Consider the following 17,871-nt stretch of genomic DNA (forward strand, 5'->3'; position numbering starts at 1 on the left):
TATACACGTTAAGGCTGCTTTTCCATCAATAATGTGCGAGAAATGTGTTTGTAAATAACCAATAGTATCGCTTCAAACCCTAAACCCTTCAAATTTCAAACCGAAAGAAACAAACACATTAGAAGAGCATAATGTAGTTCAAAGAACACTCACGAAAAACCAGAACTAGATTTATTATAAAACAGTACTTATAGATTTCACAACATTTGACTACTAATTTTTATTTTCGCATAGGTATTGAACATTAGTTTATTCATGCATCAGTACTAACAGCGCCATCGAGTGCCAAAACAAACAAATCTAGTTTATGGAACAATACTGCAACATGTAGTAATAGTATTTTAAAACAAAACATCGAATGAAATGTTCATCTAGTGCCGAAATAAACAAATAAGTAATGATAGTACTGTAAAATGCAATCCAAACAAAATAAATTTTCGAAGTAGCACAGCGCCATCTAGTGACGCCTAATATAATAAAAAAAATACTAATAACATTACTACGTAATGCGTATCAAAATCCCACTACCGTAGTAGGTACACGTTATTAAAAAAATTGGTCTAAGCATAACAGAGTTTCTTTTAGTTAGTTAGTGTCATAAGATAAAGTAGGCTGTATTCATCTGATAACTCGATGATACCATTACAAAACTGTATGCTACCATGATTGTTGTGTACCATGTTCATGACTTCACCTGGCACCTGAAATTTGGTCTACATAAATACCTAATGTTTTATATAATATAGTATACCCATGCCTTGGTCGGTTTGCCTACTAATATAGAATACGTTAACACAAAATTATCTATCATGCGATAGGCATTGGCTCAAGAAAAATCACTTTAGCGAAATTCTTGTAGTGGCTTTTGACAATTTGCGATATAGATTTTTTATAGAATAATTAATATCGCAATGCGTTAGGCCCGGCGCAGACGGCACACTTTTTGTGCGATCGAGTCTGCGGCGCACAAAAAGTCTGCATGACGCGCAAAAAGTCGGTCGCGGATTTTTCACAGACTCAACGCACACGACGCACATCTTCGATCATTTTGTCGGCAGAAAAATCGACCTCTGGCATGATAATAGATCGCGTGCGTACGTCCCTAGCAATTGCAGATTGCCGACTAAAGTGTGCGCCGTCTGCGTTAGCGCTTGTTGAAGCAAACGTTCTATTTTTTTCACAGACTTTTTGTGCGGAGCGGCGCGGTGCGATCTGCCCGAATTACACGGATTTTTTGTGCGCCGGACTTTTTGCGCGTCGTGTGCGTTACTGCATATAATTTCATAGGTTCTATTTTGACAGACTAAAAAGTGCGTCACGGATAGTCTGTCGTCTGCGCACGGCCTTATGATTTAGCTTTGTTGCTGAATTTTCTGTTTAATTCTTGAATTATGAACATATCGTCATCATAATATTTTTATCGCCAGCTTTAGACCTAACACTAGATATATGAATGCAATTGGATTTTTCACATCTGATGATGATCTGAACGATTATTCATTTTTTTGTCTAGAGATAGTTAAGGCTAAAGTGATCTCATTCCTATGGGAATTTATTTTGATGAGGCGGTTGAAAAGGTTTCAATTTTAAAGAGACTTTCTGTTTTATAAGAAAGCTTTCCGACCACAGCTTCACCCGCTTTGTCTAAAACCTAACAAATTATAGTATATTAAAACCTTCCTCTTGAATCACTCTATTTAAAAAATCGCATCAAAATTGCGTAGTTTTAAAGATTTAAGCATAGGCACATAGAAAGCGACTTTGTTTATACAAAATAAAACAAATTTTACATTATAATATAATTTATTTCATATAAATCCTATACACATATAGTTAACCCGACTCCGCCGCGGCTTTGGCTATCGCTCTTTTTGCCTTATTTCTCCGATAAGTCCTCTTTTTATTGACGGCGACACTTCCGATGAGTTTTCCCGATTTCTGTAGCGCTACCAGTTTTGCTGCTGTACTCTGAAAATAAAGGAAATAATTGTTAATTTTAATGATATTTTAATTTTTTATGTACTAGTGAGTGTAGTTAACAAAAAAGTGATAAAAAAAAAACTGTTTCTTTTTACATTTTGCTTTAAGATATTATGAGAGGATTATCATTACATAAAAATATATTATTTAAGGGAATGTTGCAGATTTATAATTAATAATTTTAGAACGATTGAACCGATTTTGAAAAATTTCATAGTCCTTTATATAAAAGCTTAGCTGTTTCCCGCGGTTTCACCCGCATGGCTCCGATCCTGTTGGTCTTAGCGTGATGATATATAGAGTATAGCCTTCCTCGATAAATGGGCTATCTAACACCGAAAGAATTTCTCAAATCGGACCCTTGACCCTCGGAGTAGTTCCTGAGATCAGCGCGTTCATACAAACAAACATGCACTTTATAATATTAGTACATATAAATATAATATTATACTGTATTACAAATATCTACAAAAATAGATGTCTGTCTGTATGTTTTTACGTCTGATCCGGTGATTGATTTTGATGAAATTTGATACATAAATAAATTACAACTTGAGAAAAAACAGACTACTTTTATACGAAAATCTAGTAAATAATAATCTCACCTTTGCCTCACTTTTACTTATCTTGCTATTCTTCTGCGTCGTGTACAAAACGTTTATTCTTTTGTTGTCCAACATCGTGTGATGCTTCGAGAGGGCCAACTGCGAACAAAACATAATTTTAAATATAAATTTGATACTTTAATAAACAAACTAGCTTTCCACCCGCTGCTTGGTTCGTTTTGTCTAAAACCTAATCAATTATATACTAAAATCTTCCTTACTTATATACTAAAATAGTGAAATCTATATAAAAAAACTGCATTAAAATCCGCTGCGTAGTTTTAAGCATACATAGGGACATAGGTACAGAGAAAGCAACTTTGTTTTATATATATATGTACTATGTAGTGATAATTATGTATGTAAGTATAAATTGTTTTTATTATTGTATTATAGACTGTAGACAAATATAATATAAACTTTTTTGAAGTGAAACTTCTTCAGGCGCGTTGAGAGTAAAATTTCAAGGTCTCGTCATGGCAATACCGTCACGTCATGGAGTGAGGCGACGATTTTGGTACCTTTGCCTTGCCAAAGAAGTTTCACTTCTGACACACGCTCTTTTTTTAATTGTTAGTTCTAATGATATTCATTTAAGTAATCGTTCTCGTTGTGTTATTTAATTGTAGTTTTTAAGGTTTTCTTTTACTTAAGAGTCCGGCGGAGGCCGCTGCCAACTGCAATTCGAAGTGAAGGCAAAATACGCTCGAATATTGTTGTCTCTGTTGCACAATTCCCGCCGAAGCCGCGCGTGAATTTGTGTGAATAGTGTGTAGTTGTGTGAGTGTACCATTCATTCATATTGACAAACGCATTTCTTTTTATTTAGGAATATAATGTTTCTTATTTAATTTATTTTTGCAGCAAACTTTGGGCAATCGTAAGTGTATGTGCAGAATAGCAATGCGTTTTAACCCTAGATTACTACCCTTCGTCGATTCGACGACGCGTCACCAAAAAAATCGCTATAACTTTTACGCGCGCGTCCGTATGATTTTCTAACTTCAGCTAATCTCAGCCAACCCGTTGCGCAAGCGATGGACGGTAGTGCTTTGTGCGTGGAAGGTCCACACGCGCTGTTCCAGCAACCATGGCTCGTCACATCGACGAAGGTTAGTATTAACGTAACTTTTCGTACTATTTAGTTAAGTTAAAATTACGTTATTTTATCTTTTATAATGGTGCCTATTATTTTATTTTTTAGATGCGATTCATATGTTAGTTTTAGAAGTTGAAAGCGATGAGGAAAATTCATCTGAGAGAAAGCCTGAAGACCACATTGAGGCTGAAGAGGCATGAAGCGGAGGGTGATGATGAAGTTTCTACTGTAAATAAAGAGCAATTTCCAGATCAAAATTATGAGGCAAGTAGTAATACATCTCCCCACGTTCTATTGAAGACGAGAAACCTAGCACTTCAGCTGATCCTAGCGATTACAAGACCATCGCGTACCATTCTTCTTGGGAAAGAAAAACACATATTATGGTCATCACAACAGTCAAGGTCACAAATCAGAAGACCTTCAAAGAACATAGATACATAGCACGTGGGCCTGTACGCTTTTTTCAAGATATTTTAGATCCTCTTCAATGTTTTTCAGGTATAATAACTGGTGACATTACTGATACTCTGTGGGACTCAATTACATAAATTTTAAACATGCCAGGAAGGAATAATGTAAAAGTTATAAATGAGACTGAGCAAACTAATACTGCTAATGTGCCTCCATAGCAAACTAAAATAAACATAATATATGCTATATGTCTCTCCGTAAAGCAAAAATAGATGCACTAAGTGTAAAAAACGTTGTGTGGGGAACACAAACTTGATGTGTGTCACAAATGTTTTAGATCCTATGCTATTATCAAAATTATATTTTTAATTAATTTTCCAGATATTATTTTTGTAATTAATAGTTTATTTCGAGCAATTTAGAGGTATATATTATATGTACGGAATTTTTCAAAAAATATAAGAATGTTCATAAAGCGTGTAAACTGTGATCTCATTTTGATGACTGTTTGCATTAAAACTATGTTAAAATAAATATTTTAGTATTTTTATATGTAGATTAATACATTGTCCTTAAAATAAAAACATAACTACAAATATATTTTTTTAATTAAACCCCTAAATCCCCTCCAATAAACAGCGTAGTCGAAACGACGAAGGTTAGTATTAAACGTTGAAAAATAAGGTTAGTGTTCTAGGGTTAAGGAAATTTCTCTACAACACTTATATCCTACTAGTAATATTATAAATGCGAAAGTTTGTATGGATGTATGGATGTTTGTTACTCTTTCACGTAAAAACTACTGAACCGATTACAATGAAATTTAGCCCACATATAGAGGGTAACTTAGATTAACACATAGGATTTTTATCCCGAAAATCCCACGGGAACGGGAACTATGCGGGTTTTCCTTTGCAAACGCGGGCGAAGCCGCGGGCGAAAATCTAGTCTTCAATAATATCTCAACATCTAGGCTTTGTAGAAAAAAATGTAGCTGTAAAAATCAGGGTACATTTTTTTCGCAAATATAATCTATACTCTATACATATATATAATAAAAAAATCTGTAGAAGGGTAAATTCTGTACATTGAAAATATCGAAAAAGTAAATAGCAGGGGGTGTTACTGGATCGATACCAAACCCAAATATGTGATTAAAAAAATTTTTGTCTGTCCGTCTGTCTGTCTGTCTGTATGCTGACATCACGTGAAAACTAACAGTTCGATTTCGATGAAACTTGGCATAATAATTATACTTTATTATCCTGGGCATACAATATATACTTTTAGATACTTTTTATCCTGGAATAACACGTGGAAAAAAATAATCTTAATTTTTCAGTTTTATCCATAGACGTTGTTCTGTAGAACCGCGAACACACGTTGCGTTACTCGCAGTGGATTCTTTTTTTTATAAGATGTCATTGTCAGAGTAACTCAAAATGGAGAAATAAACCATCCACGCGAAGACCGACATCCGCGCGGATGGAGACGCGGGTGGAAGCTAGTCAGAAATATTACAATACAATTGGCAAAAAATACGCACGCACAATGCACTATATGTTTTTACTTTTAGGCGCAAAAAAGTGACATCCTTTGGAGCTTCTCTTTACACGAGTAGAACACTCAGAGTTTTATTTTAAAAACACGATTTTTAAAAAAATATTTAAAATATTGGGATTTTCGCGGCCGACTGAGCTACCTAAATAAATTCGTAGAAAAAAAAATTGATACACTAGAAAATTTATTATGTTGCTAATATATGTAGTGATTACAGGCGCAAATTATTTTAATTAAAATAATTAATTATTTTAAACCAGAATTAACAATACTTGTATTTAGGTATACCTACTTAATTATATTTAAAACGATAAATTAAATTAAACTTAAAAACACAAAATATGCAAAAATAAATTAAAATTATTATTATACGAGCATAGAACCTCCACCTTTTTGTTTTAGGATGAAAAAGAAAATAGTTTGACAGGCTTGTGCTTGACAAAGTGGTGACGTGGTTTTCACACATCGAAAATATTACCAACACATACAAACTTTTTTCTATACTATGAAGTTTACTGTATGTATCTGTATATTGTGCTTGATGCGACAGCACGACGACCGATGAAAATTTGTGATTAATTTGAACGTGTGCCGTAATACCAAAAACGATGAATGAAAACTCAATGCTTTTCCAATTTTTTATGCATATTGTGTAACTTAACAATGTAAACCATGTTTCGAATTACATTACATTAAGAATATTGCCGTTTTTATTACAGAATGGATGAGTAGAAAACATATCATTTATACTTTAAAAATGTGAGAAATACAAATCGTTTACAATTCGTTGTATTTAAGTATTTTGCAATAAAAATAATATGGGAACCTAGATAAATACTGTCTTATTCCGAATAACAGCACAATAAAGTGGAAATATGCTCAAACTGAAAATTATTTTGGTATTACGTTTGTATGGAAAAATTGTCGTCCGCCGGCCTCTTAATTCATTTATAATTTTATGTTTAAATTAGGAAATAATTATGTATAATGAGGATTGTATTTAAGTGGTTATTTAAGTTTAAAATAATAATGTAAAGTACTAGTTTTAAATCAATATTGTATTTGGTTTTCATTGTAAAGTTATTTAAAATAAACAAATTAAAATAATATTTTGTTTTAATTTCCTTACTTTTCTCCAAAAATAAAATATGATAGTTAGACGTACTTTTTGAATGTGTGATTCATTTTGATTTTGAGCTTATTTCATAGACATGTTAAAACACTATACATATAACTAAAAATGCGACAGTTTGTTTGTCTATTTGTCTTTCGTTCACGTTGCAACAGTGCAATTTTGTAGTATGATTTTTGGGTCCAGAGATACTTAGGAAGCTAGTATATAAAAAAATATTATAATACTAGCTTTCCGCCCGCGGCTTCGCCCGCTTTGTCTAAAACATAATAAATGATATACTAAAACCTTCCTTTTGAATCACTCTATTTATTAAAAAAAAAAAAACCGAACCAAAATCCGTTGCGTAGTTTTAAAGATAAGCATACATAAGGATTTTACAGTTTTAAATGTAATTTTATTATTAGTATGTATATAAAGGTAGGACCTCGTAAAATACGCGGGCAGACTGAAAATCATCGCTGTTCGGGTGTTAGCCCACAGCATGGCTGAGTCTGTTCCGATTGCCTAATATGTGTTTACTTTTAAGATAGGATAGTCTAAGTTTTTGTTGGCAATAAAGCTTTTTTTCTTTCTTTCTTTTCTTATATAGGGACAGAGAAAGCGACTTCGTTTTATACTATGTAGTGATGTCCTTTATGATGTGAAAGAAAGAAAAACAGTCAACTCAACATGTTAATACTAGACTTTGCATTTAATATAAATTTAATACAGGTATATTAGTAAATAATAGGTATAAATCTTATATTTACCACCAAACAAACTTATATTCAAAATTTTGTTGTTAGTATTTAGAAATTAAAGATTTTTAACGGATTTTAAACGCGATTTATTCATAATATTATTTTCGGGACTTTTTTCAGCGAGCATGATCACGGGGAGACCATAAAATCCGTTAAAAATCTTTTAATTACAAAATGTACTATACTCGCGTAAAATCAAACACTAGAGTCTAGAATATACTATACTAGCTGTCCGCCCCGGCTTCGCCCGTGGCACATATTTCGCAATAAAAGGTAGCTTATGATCTTTCTCAGGGTCTAAAGATTATCTGTGCCAAATTTCATCAAAATCGGTGCAGTAGTTTATTCGTGAAAACCATACATACATACATACAAACCTTTCCTCTTTATAATATTAGTATAGATTAGTATTTATTAACTTACCTCATAGCTATGTTCATCTTTTAATTCAATATAAGCGATGCTGCTTTTCTTGCCTTCCTCTCGCTTTGGTAATCTCACATCCACAATATGGTCTGATAACTCGGAGAAATGTGACAACAACTGAAATGTTATATAAAAATTAATACCTACATATATTGATTATTATATTATATGAAACTGGTGTAAATTTAAGGTAAGGTGATGCAATTCTATAGATATTTAAATAAATGAGACATGTAGTGTTGCAAGAATATATAGATCAGTTCTATAAGTAACAAGCGATTAAAAATAATCTACACTAATATTATAAAGAGGAAAACTTTGTTTGTTTGTTTGATTGTAATGAATAGGCTCATAAACTACTGGACCGATTTTAAAAATTCTTTCACCATTCGAAAGCTACATTATCCACGAGTAATATAGGATAGGTTTTATCCCGGAAATTCCACGGGAATGGGAACTATGCGAGTTTTTCTTTGAAACCGCGGGCGGAGCCGCCGGCGGAAAGCTAGTCATGAATAAAATGATAACTACTGTGTTGTTTGTTTGAACGTGTTAATCTCAGGAACTACTGGTCCAATTCGAAAAATTATTTTGGTGTTAGATAGCCCATTTATCGAGGTAGGATATAGGCTATATATCATCACGCTAAGACCAACAGGAGCGGAGCCTCGCGGGTGAAACCGCGGAACATAGCTAGTAGTAAATAATACTGCTAAACTAAGTATTTATTAAAACACTACCAAAGGATATCATACCTTTTCTTTTTCAATATCTGGCACTAAATTACCAACAAACACTACATATCGTTTTGGCCCTTTCACTTTTTCTTTTTTATCTGTGCCATTTTTATCATCAGATTTTTCAACATCTTTTTTATCTGTACTCTTTGTTGTGTCATTTTCTATAGCATTATCTGTGCTGTCAACTTTTATTTCGTTATCTGTGGCCTGCTTGTCCTTCTTCCCCGCCTTTTTATTTTTCTTCTTTTTCTTTTTTTCCGTATTATTTGGCGCAGTTTTTGTTGTTGTTGCGTTGTTTAACATATTGTATAATATTCTCAGTTTTCTCAAGTCAGATTCTGTTAAATTTTCTGTTTGTTTTATTATGGCTTGCATTTTGCCATATATTGCGTCAGGAACTAATGCATCATTTGCTCCTTTAACTCCTTGCCTTAAGGCTTGGCGAATTCTACCTAGAAAAAAAAAAGATTATATCTATACTAATATTATAAAGCTGAAGAGTTTGTTTGTTTGTTTGAACGCGCTAATCTCGGGAACTACTGGTCCGATTTGAAAAATTCTTTCGGTGTTAGATAGCCCATTTATCGAGGAAGGCTATAGGCTATATTATATCATCACGCTAAGACCAACAGGAGCGAAGCAATGCGGGTGAAACCGCGGGGAACAGCTAGTCAATAATAAAATTTAACAATATTTCACTACAGCTATTAAATATGAGTAAATTTAAATCTTAGTTGTTTAAATATTTCTGGGTGACTAAGAAATCATGATAGAGAGTAACTTGGATTAACTCATAGGATAGGTTATAATCCCGGAAATAAATCCAGATTCTTAAATATCAGTACTACAAAAGTTAATTTAAATTTATCCAATAGTTTTTGGTTTTACTAGCATACCGCCCGCGGCTTCGCCCGCTTTGTCTAAAACCTAATTAGTTATATACTAAAACCTTCCTCTTGAATCACTCTATCTATTAAAAAAAGCCGCATCAAAATCCGTTGCGTAGTTTTAAAGATTTAAGCATACAAAGGGATATAGGGACATAGGGCAGAGAAAGCGACTTGGTTTAATATGTAGTGATGAGTAACCAACATTCATACATACAAAATCTGTATATTAAAACTTACCTTTCTGATTGTTTGTCATGGGAACAGCAAGAAACCGCTTCACTAGTTCCTTATCATTTAACACTGGATATCTCTCTGCTAACTCCTCTGGCGATAATTGCACCTTGAACACAAAATAATGATTTGAGTAAAAGAGTATTTTAGAAATAAAATATTTTTTTAAATGAAAAATACTAGCTCGCTTTTATTACACACTAGCGTTCCCCCCTTTTGGTCTAGCCTAATCAATAAGATACTAAAACCTTACTCTTGAATCACTCTATCTACTAAAAAAACTGAATCAGAGTTTGTTGCGTTGTTTTTGAGATTTAAGCATACATAGGGCCGGAGAAAGTGACTTTTTTATACTAATTAGTGAATATCACACCTGTTAAACATGCAAGTTTCTAGTTCATGCTATAAAAAGGTTCAAACTCTCCCTTAGGGTCGGCGCAGATATGGCGAAGCACATTTTTCCTTTTTAAACTATTATCAAATAGTTTGACAATGAAAAATGAGCTGAAAATTTTTATTTTAATGAGAACAATGTTGATTATAGTTTGACAATGAAAAATGTGCTGTGCAGTGCTTCGCCATAACTGCGCCGGGCCTTACAGTGTCATATTTCTATTCTTTAATCTCTCACGTGTCCTACTATAAAATACAGATTTAGTTACACGCGAATAACGTGCGTAGGATGTGCGAAGGTTTAAAAATTTTCAAACAATTACCTGTACTGTATTATGTATATTGTAATTATGTATCTTTATAATTTATGATGTAAAAAAGAAATATTAATTTTTTACCTGTGGTTGTGTTTCTACACTTTCCACACTCTCTGCTGGTGTTGTTTCTTCAATTTTCTCTATATTTTTATCAGCTAATTTTGCTTTCTTCCCCTTTTTTTGTTTGGACTTGGGATTTGAATCGGAACCAAGCTTCCTTTTGTTTGAAACAACTTCATTTTGTTCATCCATACTGAAATAGAAAATAATTTGTTAAATGCGGTAATACAGTGTTTGTTAAAATCTAGGTATATAATCAAAGGAATCATCGAATGTGTTAATAAGCACAAATCTCAAGAACAGCTGAACCAATTTAATTAATTCTTTTTTTTATAACATTCCTTGAAGTACGAGGATGGTTCTCATGGAGAAAAAACATAAACATGTAGGCATGTAAACATAAACATCAAGTTAAAAAAATTAGGGGCATTTAATAAAATATTGAAATGCTTATTAACCTTCCCTTCAAATATCTTCTAAATTATAAAACTTTAAAAGATTTTTGACCTTTAAAGTATATATTCCGGGATATGCTAAATTAATTTGCCCTTTTAGTAGAAACGAGAATGAACGCGAGAAATTTAATTTTCGAATCAAATTTAATGAAATCGAACTATAAAATAAAATGCAGCTGTAGCTTTTAATACGCGAATTTCTGTTTTTGTTAAGCAATATTGAAAATATTCTTATAAGTTTTCACTCACAAAATTAGGAAATGCAAAATGTATTTTTACCTGGTTAAGACCGCCATGTGAAAATTTTGAGGTTAAAATAAATATATACACATGTATATCTTTGATTTAACAAAAAGTAACTAGATTACACACACACAGTGTGGTAATATTAAATTATTATATTTAAAATATAATTAAATTAAATACAGTAATCAATTTCTACTTTTTTCTAGGTACTTTTTTTCGTGACAATCCTATTCTGACATTGACAATTGACATCACAGATTGACAAAAAACGTTGCCATATAAAATTTTTTTACTGAGCTTTAATTGAATAGCTTCATTTTAAATCAAAATCCTGCTTATTAGAAATATTCAATATAAGTAACTTTAAAATAATAATTACTGAAGTCAATATGTAATGATTTGTATCAAAAAGTCTACGCTATTACCTATTATAATGACGTCCTTATTAGTACATTTTATGGCTTCAACATTCTTCATCTCCGCACGATATGCGTGGCCTTTTGATGTAATCTAGTTAGGAATGGAATTCACTTCCGGCATTTTCCCAAGCTAACTCATGATGACGTGTCCATTTATTTTCTTCCTGTACCCATAGATACAAATTAACATACCGCTTGAACATATCCGTTAAACTACTTAGCTTGTTCAAAAACAGTGAGCCGTGCGAGAAGAAACTTGGCTGATGGTTTTTTAGGCAATACAAGTTCTAAAGTTCTTATTCTCTTTAAAAATGTATCTAAATAAATATATCCGTCGCCGTTTACTCGCTTAAACCTTGCCCTGTGCCCAGTTTTTTTTCACATGAAATAAGTACTTATGCATAGAGTCCTCCATACATAGTGAATCGACGTGGGAATGAGTTTTTTTATTTGAACTTGTAATTACCATATAAACAGTAATAATTATCGATGGTATAAAATACGTATTTTGTTCTAAAATGTAATAATTTTTCCTACTTTCTACGTGTCCAAGAAGACTTAATAAAACCATACTTACTTAACTTTTCAATATCTTTGCCTGTCTAGACTAGGCCGATAAAAAAATGTTACCTATATTTGGTTATATTATTGAACCATGCGATTGGCTACAATTCATTTTACATTTATCAAATGATTCAAATGTGTTCAAATGCCTTTGCAGACTAATTATTTTAGTCTGTGGTAACCATGATAACGTTTACAAAATCGTGGAAAGAAGCACCAAGCTTGATAAATAGCACAAAATGCAGGTATACCCATGTACTCATGCAATCTCTTCAGTCGTGAGTTTTGAAATATACTCATTACCCATCGTAAAATCGTGACTGACAGAAGTATGGGAACGAATTTAAGATAAATAAAACATGAAAATATCAGTTCTTTTATTCAGCATTTAAATTCAGCGTAAATAATAAATAATAATAATAAATATTTCAGGACAATTTTCACACACGGCACGACCTGATCCTATACTAAGCTTTCGCTTGTGTTATGGAAACCAGATGGCTGATAAACATATATAATATATAATTTTAAATAAATACTTATATAGATAATTAACACCCAGACACAGAGCAAACATCTATGTTCATCACACAAATATTTGCCCCGGGTGGGAATCGAACCCACGACCTCTGGCTTGGAAGGCAGGGCCACTACCAACCAAGCCAACCGGTCAGTCAATATTAATAAATAGGTAATATTTTACTGTTGGCTAGAATTTTATTGCCCAAAGACTTACTTACGTATACTTATTTAAAAAATATTATTTTTCCCGAAAACTGGTTGTCTATTGCCAACATAAAGGTACATTCTAGTTAAATATGTAATAACCTTAATTACCTTTGTATTTAAATACAGATTTGTGGACATTTTTTTAGCCTGGTAGCAATCACTGAAACCAATTCATGAGTTTTTTTAGATCAAAGTTAGTATTTAGGAACTACTAGCTTTCATTCTGTTGCTTTGCTCGCCCATAATATTATATTTCCTTCTTGTCTTCAATTTCATCTCCTATCGTTATATCGTTCATACATTATTTTATGTCTGAATTCTATCACCATACTGAATTACACCAAAATCGGTTCACCGCTTTAGCCGTGAAAGCGCAGCAGACACACAGATAATAACCGCCTGTAGCTCTAAACTGAAAAAGGTGAAATACTAAATATATATAATAAATTACCAACATATTAGCAATAATGCGATAAACAGGGGTATAATTCAATTTACAAATTCATGGTTAGTGAAATTTCTACACGTTTATTGACTGTGCGATTTTTCTAGATGATACAATAATGTCCTTTTGACCCATTTGAATCAGTGATGGAACACTGAGTGGTTGGCCTAATTATGGCATAGGTACGTATATTTTTAAGCTCCTTTTTAAATAAATTGTATCTTTTTTTTTCATATGACCATAATAAACTTATTTTCATTTCATTTCATTTCCATTTGTTTTTTTTTTTCAATAAAATATTTTTTATAGCTATCTACATATACATAATAAATCTGTAGAAGGGTCAATTCTGTACATTGAAAATATTGAAAAAATAAATACCAGGGGGTGTTACTGGATCGATACCAAACCCAAATATGTGATTAAAAAAATTTTTGTCTGTCTGTCTGTCTGTCTGTCTGTATGTGAAGGCATCACGTGAAAACTAGCGGTTCGATTTCGATGAAACTTGGTATAATTATACCTTATTATCCTGGGCGTAAAATAGGATACTTTTTATCCTGGAATAATACGTAGAAAAAAATTAATCTTTATTTTTCAGTTTTATCCATAGACGTTGTTCCGTAGAACCGCGAAAACACGTTGCGTATTATTATAGGCCTAGCCGTATTTGGGAATTGGGTACAATAGATATTTATAAGATGTTATTGTCAGAGGTACCTACCTACTCTAAATGGAGAAATAAACCATCCACGCGAAGACCGACATCCGCGCGGACGGAGTCGCGGGCGGAAGCTAGTATTAAATATTTGCATATTATACAATGACATTATGCACACTAGAGAATTAGTTAAAACCATAGAAATCTAAATAACAATGGTTAAAACATTCGTAGTATATAATAGAAAAAAAAGGTAGTGATTTTTAGAATTTATAGAACGAGATTCAATCCCAATCAAGACAAAAACTTTTAATACTTTTTGAATCGTCATAATATTATATAGAAATTAGAAACGGTTCGAAAAGAAAGTTCTATACAGATGAGCCGACTTATGTAGTTATTCTTTTATACGTAAAAATCACTATCATCACTAGGTAAAACAAAGTCGCTTTTTCTGTCCCTATGTCCCTTTGTATGCTTAAATCTTTAAAACTACGCAACGGATTTTGATGCGGTTTTTTTTAATAGACAGAGTGATTTAAGAGGAAGGTTTTAGTAAGTATATAATTTATTAGGTTTTAGACAAAGCGGGCGAAGCCGCGGGCGTTAAACTAATAGTTAATATAGTGAAGGAAAACTAAAAACACGATTAAAGTAATGAAATTATTGTATTATCACCGATTCTTGATAAGTGTATAAGTTTGAATTAAATCGGTCCGTTTAAAGTGGGTCAAAATCGAGGCTAAAGGAGTCGGTTACATACTACCATACAGATGAAGCTAATAAAAGCGTGATAATAATGAATGCGATGCCGAAACCTGTCTTGTGGTATCTAGAACGATAACATTTTATAGATTTTTAATTTATTTATTTGACGGTATGCAAAGCGATCACCACCACTTATGATCATTTACAGCAGTAAAATAAGTTTGTTACCTTTTGCCAAGGTTGCCTGGAAGAGATCACTTCTAAGTGATAAGGCCGCCTAATAAACTATACTGTTTTTTGTTTTGTATATTAGCAATAAGTTTTCTATGTATAGTTTTATTGAAGAGTAAATAAATAAATAAAATGTAGAGAATGTGTTTTTGTAGAGCTTGCCACTAGAGCTTTTGCGTTGCCCATTTTTAAAGGGAGCCTTTTAAGGGTATTAGAAAATAATTGACAACGGGAATAAAGGAATAGATTGGAAGTGCGAGGAGAAAAAACGGCCCTCTGGCTCTCCCACTTACCGTACAAAACTGAAAACACAGTACTATTCGCACTACTATTTGACGCAAAACTTCTGTAGAAGTGTGGTACATTACGAGAAGGCCCAAATAATAAATAATATATTACCTACTATCTGCATCAGTAGACGTTATTCTGCCCTGTTGCCCCTTTTGCCTGTTTTCTCTCGAGAAAATGATAAGAACCTTCCTTGTGCCCTGAGAAAAACTTAAAAAAAAGTCATATTTGTCGGGCCGTTTTAAAAAGTTACGCTAAGCAATACATCGATTCATTTTTTTAATATATATATATAGAAGACTAGCTGTGCCGCGCGGTTTCACCCGCGTGTTTCCGCTCCTATTGGCCTTATCGTGATGATTTATAGCCTATAGCCTTACTCGATAAATGGGCTATCTAACACCGAAATAATTTTTCAAATCGGACCAGTAGTTCTCGAGATAAGGGCGTTCAAACAAACAACCTCTTCAGCTTTATAATATTAGTATAGATATGACATTTTATTATACCACAGGTTATAGTCTGAATTCAACCATGTTTATTTATTTGGTTTTATGAGTATATATACGATCTTCTTGAGCTTCATAAATGAATAAAAACGTAAGCACGACTGCCGACACAACTCAAGACTTTCATGTAACATAAGAAATCAAATTTAAAATTAAAATTGAATCGTAGAAATGTTCGTACGCACATACAAACTAATATTGTAGCGACAAGCAGAGTATAGTAACAGTTACCTACCTGAATTTAAACGTAATAAAGATTGGAGGTACCACTTGAGGTCTCCGGTGAGGCCCATCTCCGATTCTACAAAAACTGTAACTAACATGCTTGTCGCTTTACAAACTTCGCAAACAGAAGCTTTTATAAACATCGTTGAACCCTCCTCAACAACCATGCTAAGATCTCCACGCCTGCCAACGTCACCAAAGCGCAAAGAAGGCTTTTTAGGTGGAAGGCCTTTTCCGTTGCCATACTATAGCGTCCTTTTTTCTTTCCCCGGTGGCGAATTTCCAAAGCCTATTTGAGTCACGAGTCGGACTCTAATAGATGAGCCCTTGTTTATGCATATTACTCGACAAAACTTAATCTATCTCAGTAAAAAAGTGACTCAAATGGATTAGCTTTTATCGAGATATTTTCTAACATTTCATACGAGCAAAACCTAGTCGAGTAGAGTCTTGTGAATCTGTGGAAGCGATTATCGACTGGAACGTTACGTGGAGTACTGTTTCGTTCCTGACGTCAATTTTGTGCGTGAACTGTCCAAGCTCAGGAAGTACAGCCCCCCTAGCCAAGTGGCTTTCTGTTAGCGTAGCGTTCAATAGAATAGACTACGAATGTATGAGATTGACGTAAGCTGTAGATAAACGTATCTACAGCTTACGTCAATGTAGGGGGGCAGGAAGTGCTACAAGCTAAAATGGTGGTTAGGAATAAAACCTCTTTAGTACGTTTTGTCCGAAGCACGAACCCTTTTAATTACACCCATGTGCTTGTAACATATAGCTCTTTTTGGATTAATATTTTTTTTTATTTTTTAAATGGAAAAAGCAAAATATTAGGATTTACTCAGAAAAAAAAAGTTAACAAACGGAAATAAATTTTTTTAAGTACCTAACACAAAAATGGTCATTCCCATAAATTTTATAGTACACAAAGAAACTAAGTACTTACCTATGCTTTTATCCCATTTTACGTATTTTTGCCTTCATAAAGCAGAGTAACTAAATTGCATTCCAAGTCGCAATTTACTATTTTTCACAGAGATTTCGAATCAGTGAGTCATAATTAGTGTTGCCGAACTATCGATAGTTTGACTATCGATAGTTGACCTTGAAAATAAGTCAGAATATCGATAGCACTATCGATAGTATCGATATTATCGATACTATCGATAGCGTTAATCATGGAATACTATTGATGAACTGCAATAGTATCGATAAAATCGATAGTATTGATTGCCAGTAGTTGCTATACTATCGATACTGTCGATAGTATCGATACTATTGCTACTGAATATTGCAACTACAATCGATACTATCGATAGTACTGATACTATCGATAGTTTTGAGCTATCGATAGTAGTAAATTGTGCAATAGTATTGTTCACGATTTCTTGGTATAATGGGTCAGTCAGTGCCACCGACCCATATTATGACTCAGTTTAAAAGTTAAGACTAGTATTTGGTTTAATCGTTGTAATAAAGAGACTTTCTTTTTTTCCTATTGTTTTGTGGGATCGTTTTCCCTATTTTTTTTTTAGCAATACTATCGAGAAAAAGGTCACTATCGATGGGACGATATTATCGATAGTATCGACACTATCGATAGTATCGATAGTTCGTTCGATATTGAGCTTCGATAGTATCGACACTATCGATAGTATCGATAGTTCGTTCGATATTGAGCTTCGATAGTATCGACACTATCGATAGTATCGATAGTTCGTTCGATATTGAGCTTCGATAGTATCGATACTATCGATGGTATTGCTATGTGTCGATAGTATTTACACTTATAGGACTATCG

At 33.1% G+C, this 17,871-nt stretch overlaps 1 protein-coding gene across 1 annotated transcript; it reads right to left on the reverse strand.

Annotated features, from left to right (window-relative positions):
• Window positions 1–1,784: 1,784 nt before the first annotated feature.
• LOC123704084 lies at window positions 1,785–11,449 on the reverse strand. Its single transcript, XM_045652352.1, has 7 exons — window positions 11,325–11,449; window positions 10,612–10,783; window positions 9,827–9,929; window positions 8,715–9,151; window positions 7,957–8,076; window positions 2,586–2,684; window positions 1,785–1,968 (listed from the first exon to the last, which is right to left on the reverse strand). Exons 1-7 carry the CDS (start codon window positions 11,339–11,341, stop codon window positions 1,834–1,836), a joined length of 1,083 nt encoding a protein of 360 aa, XP_045508308.1. The 5' UTR covers window positions 11,342–11,449; the 3' UTR covers window positions 1,785–1,833.
• Window positions 11,450–17,871: the final 6,422 nt, after the last annotated feature.

This window comes from Colias croceus, chromosome 28, assembly GCF_905220415.1.
Source record: "Colias croceus chromosome 28, ilColCroc2.1".
In the NCBI taxonomy this organism is placed as follows: Eukaryota; Metazoa; Arthropoda; class Insecta; order Lepidoptera; family Pieridae; genus Colias; species Colias croceus.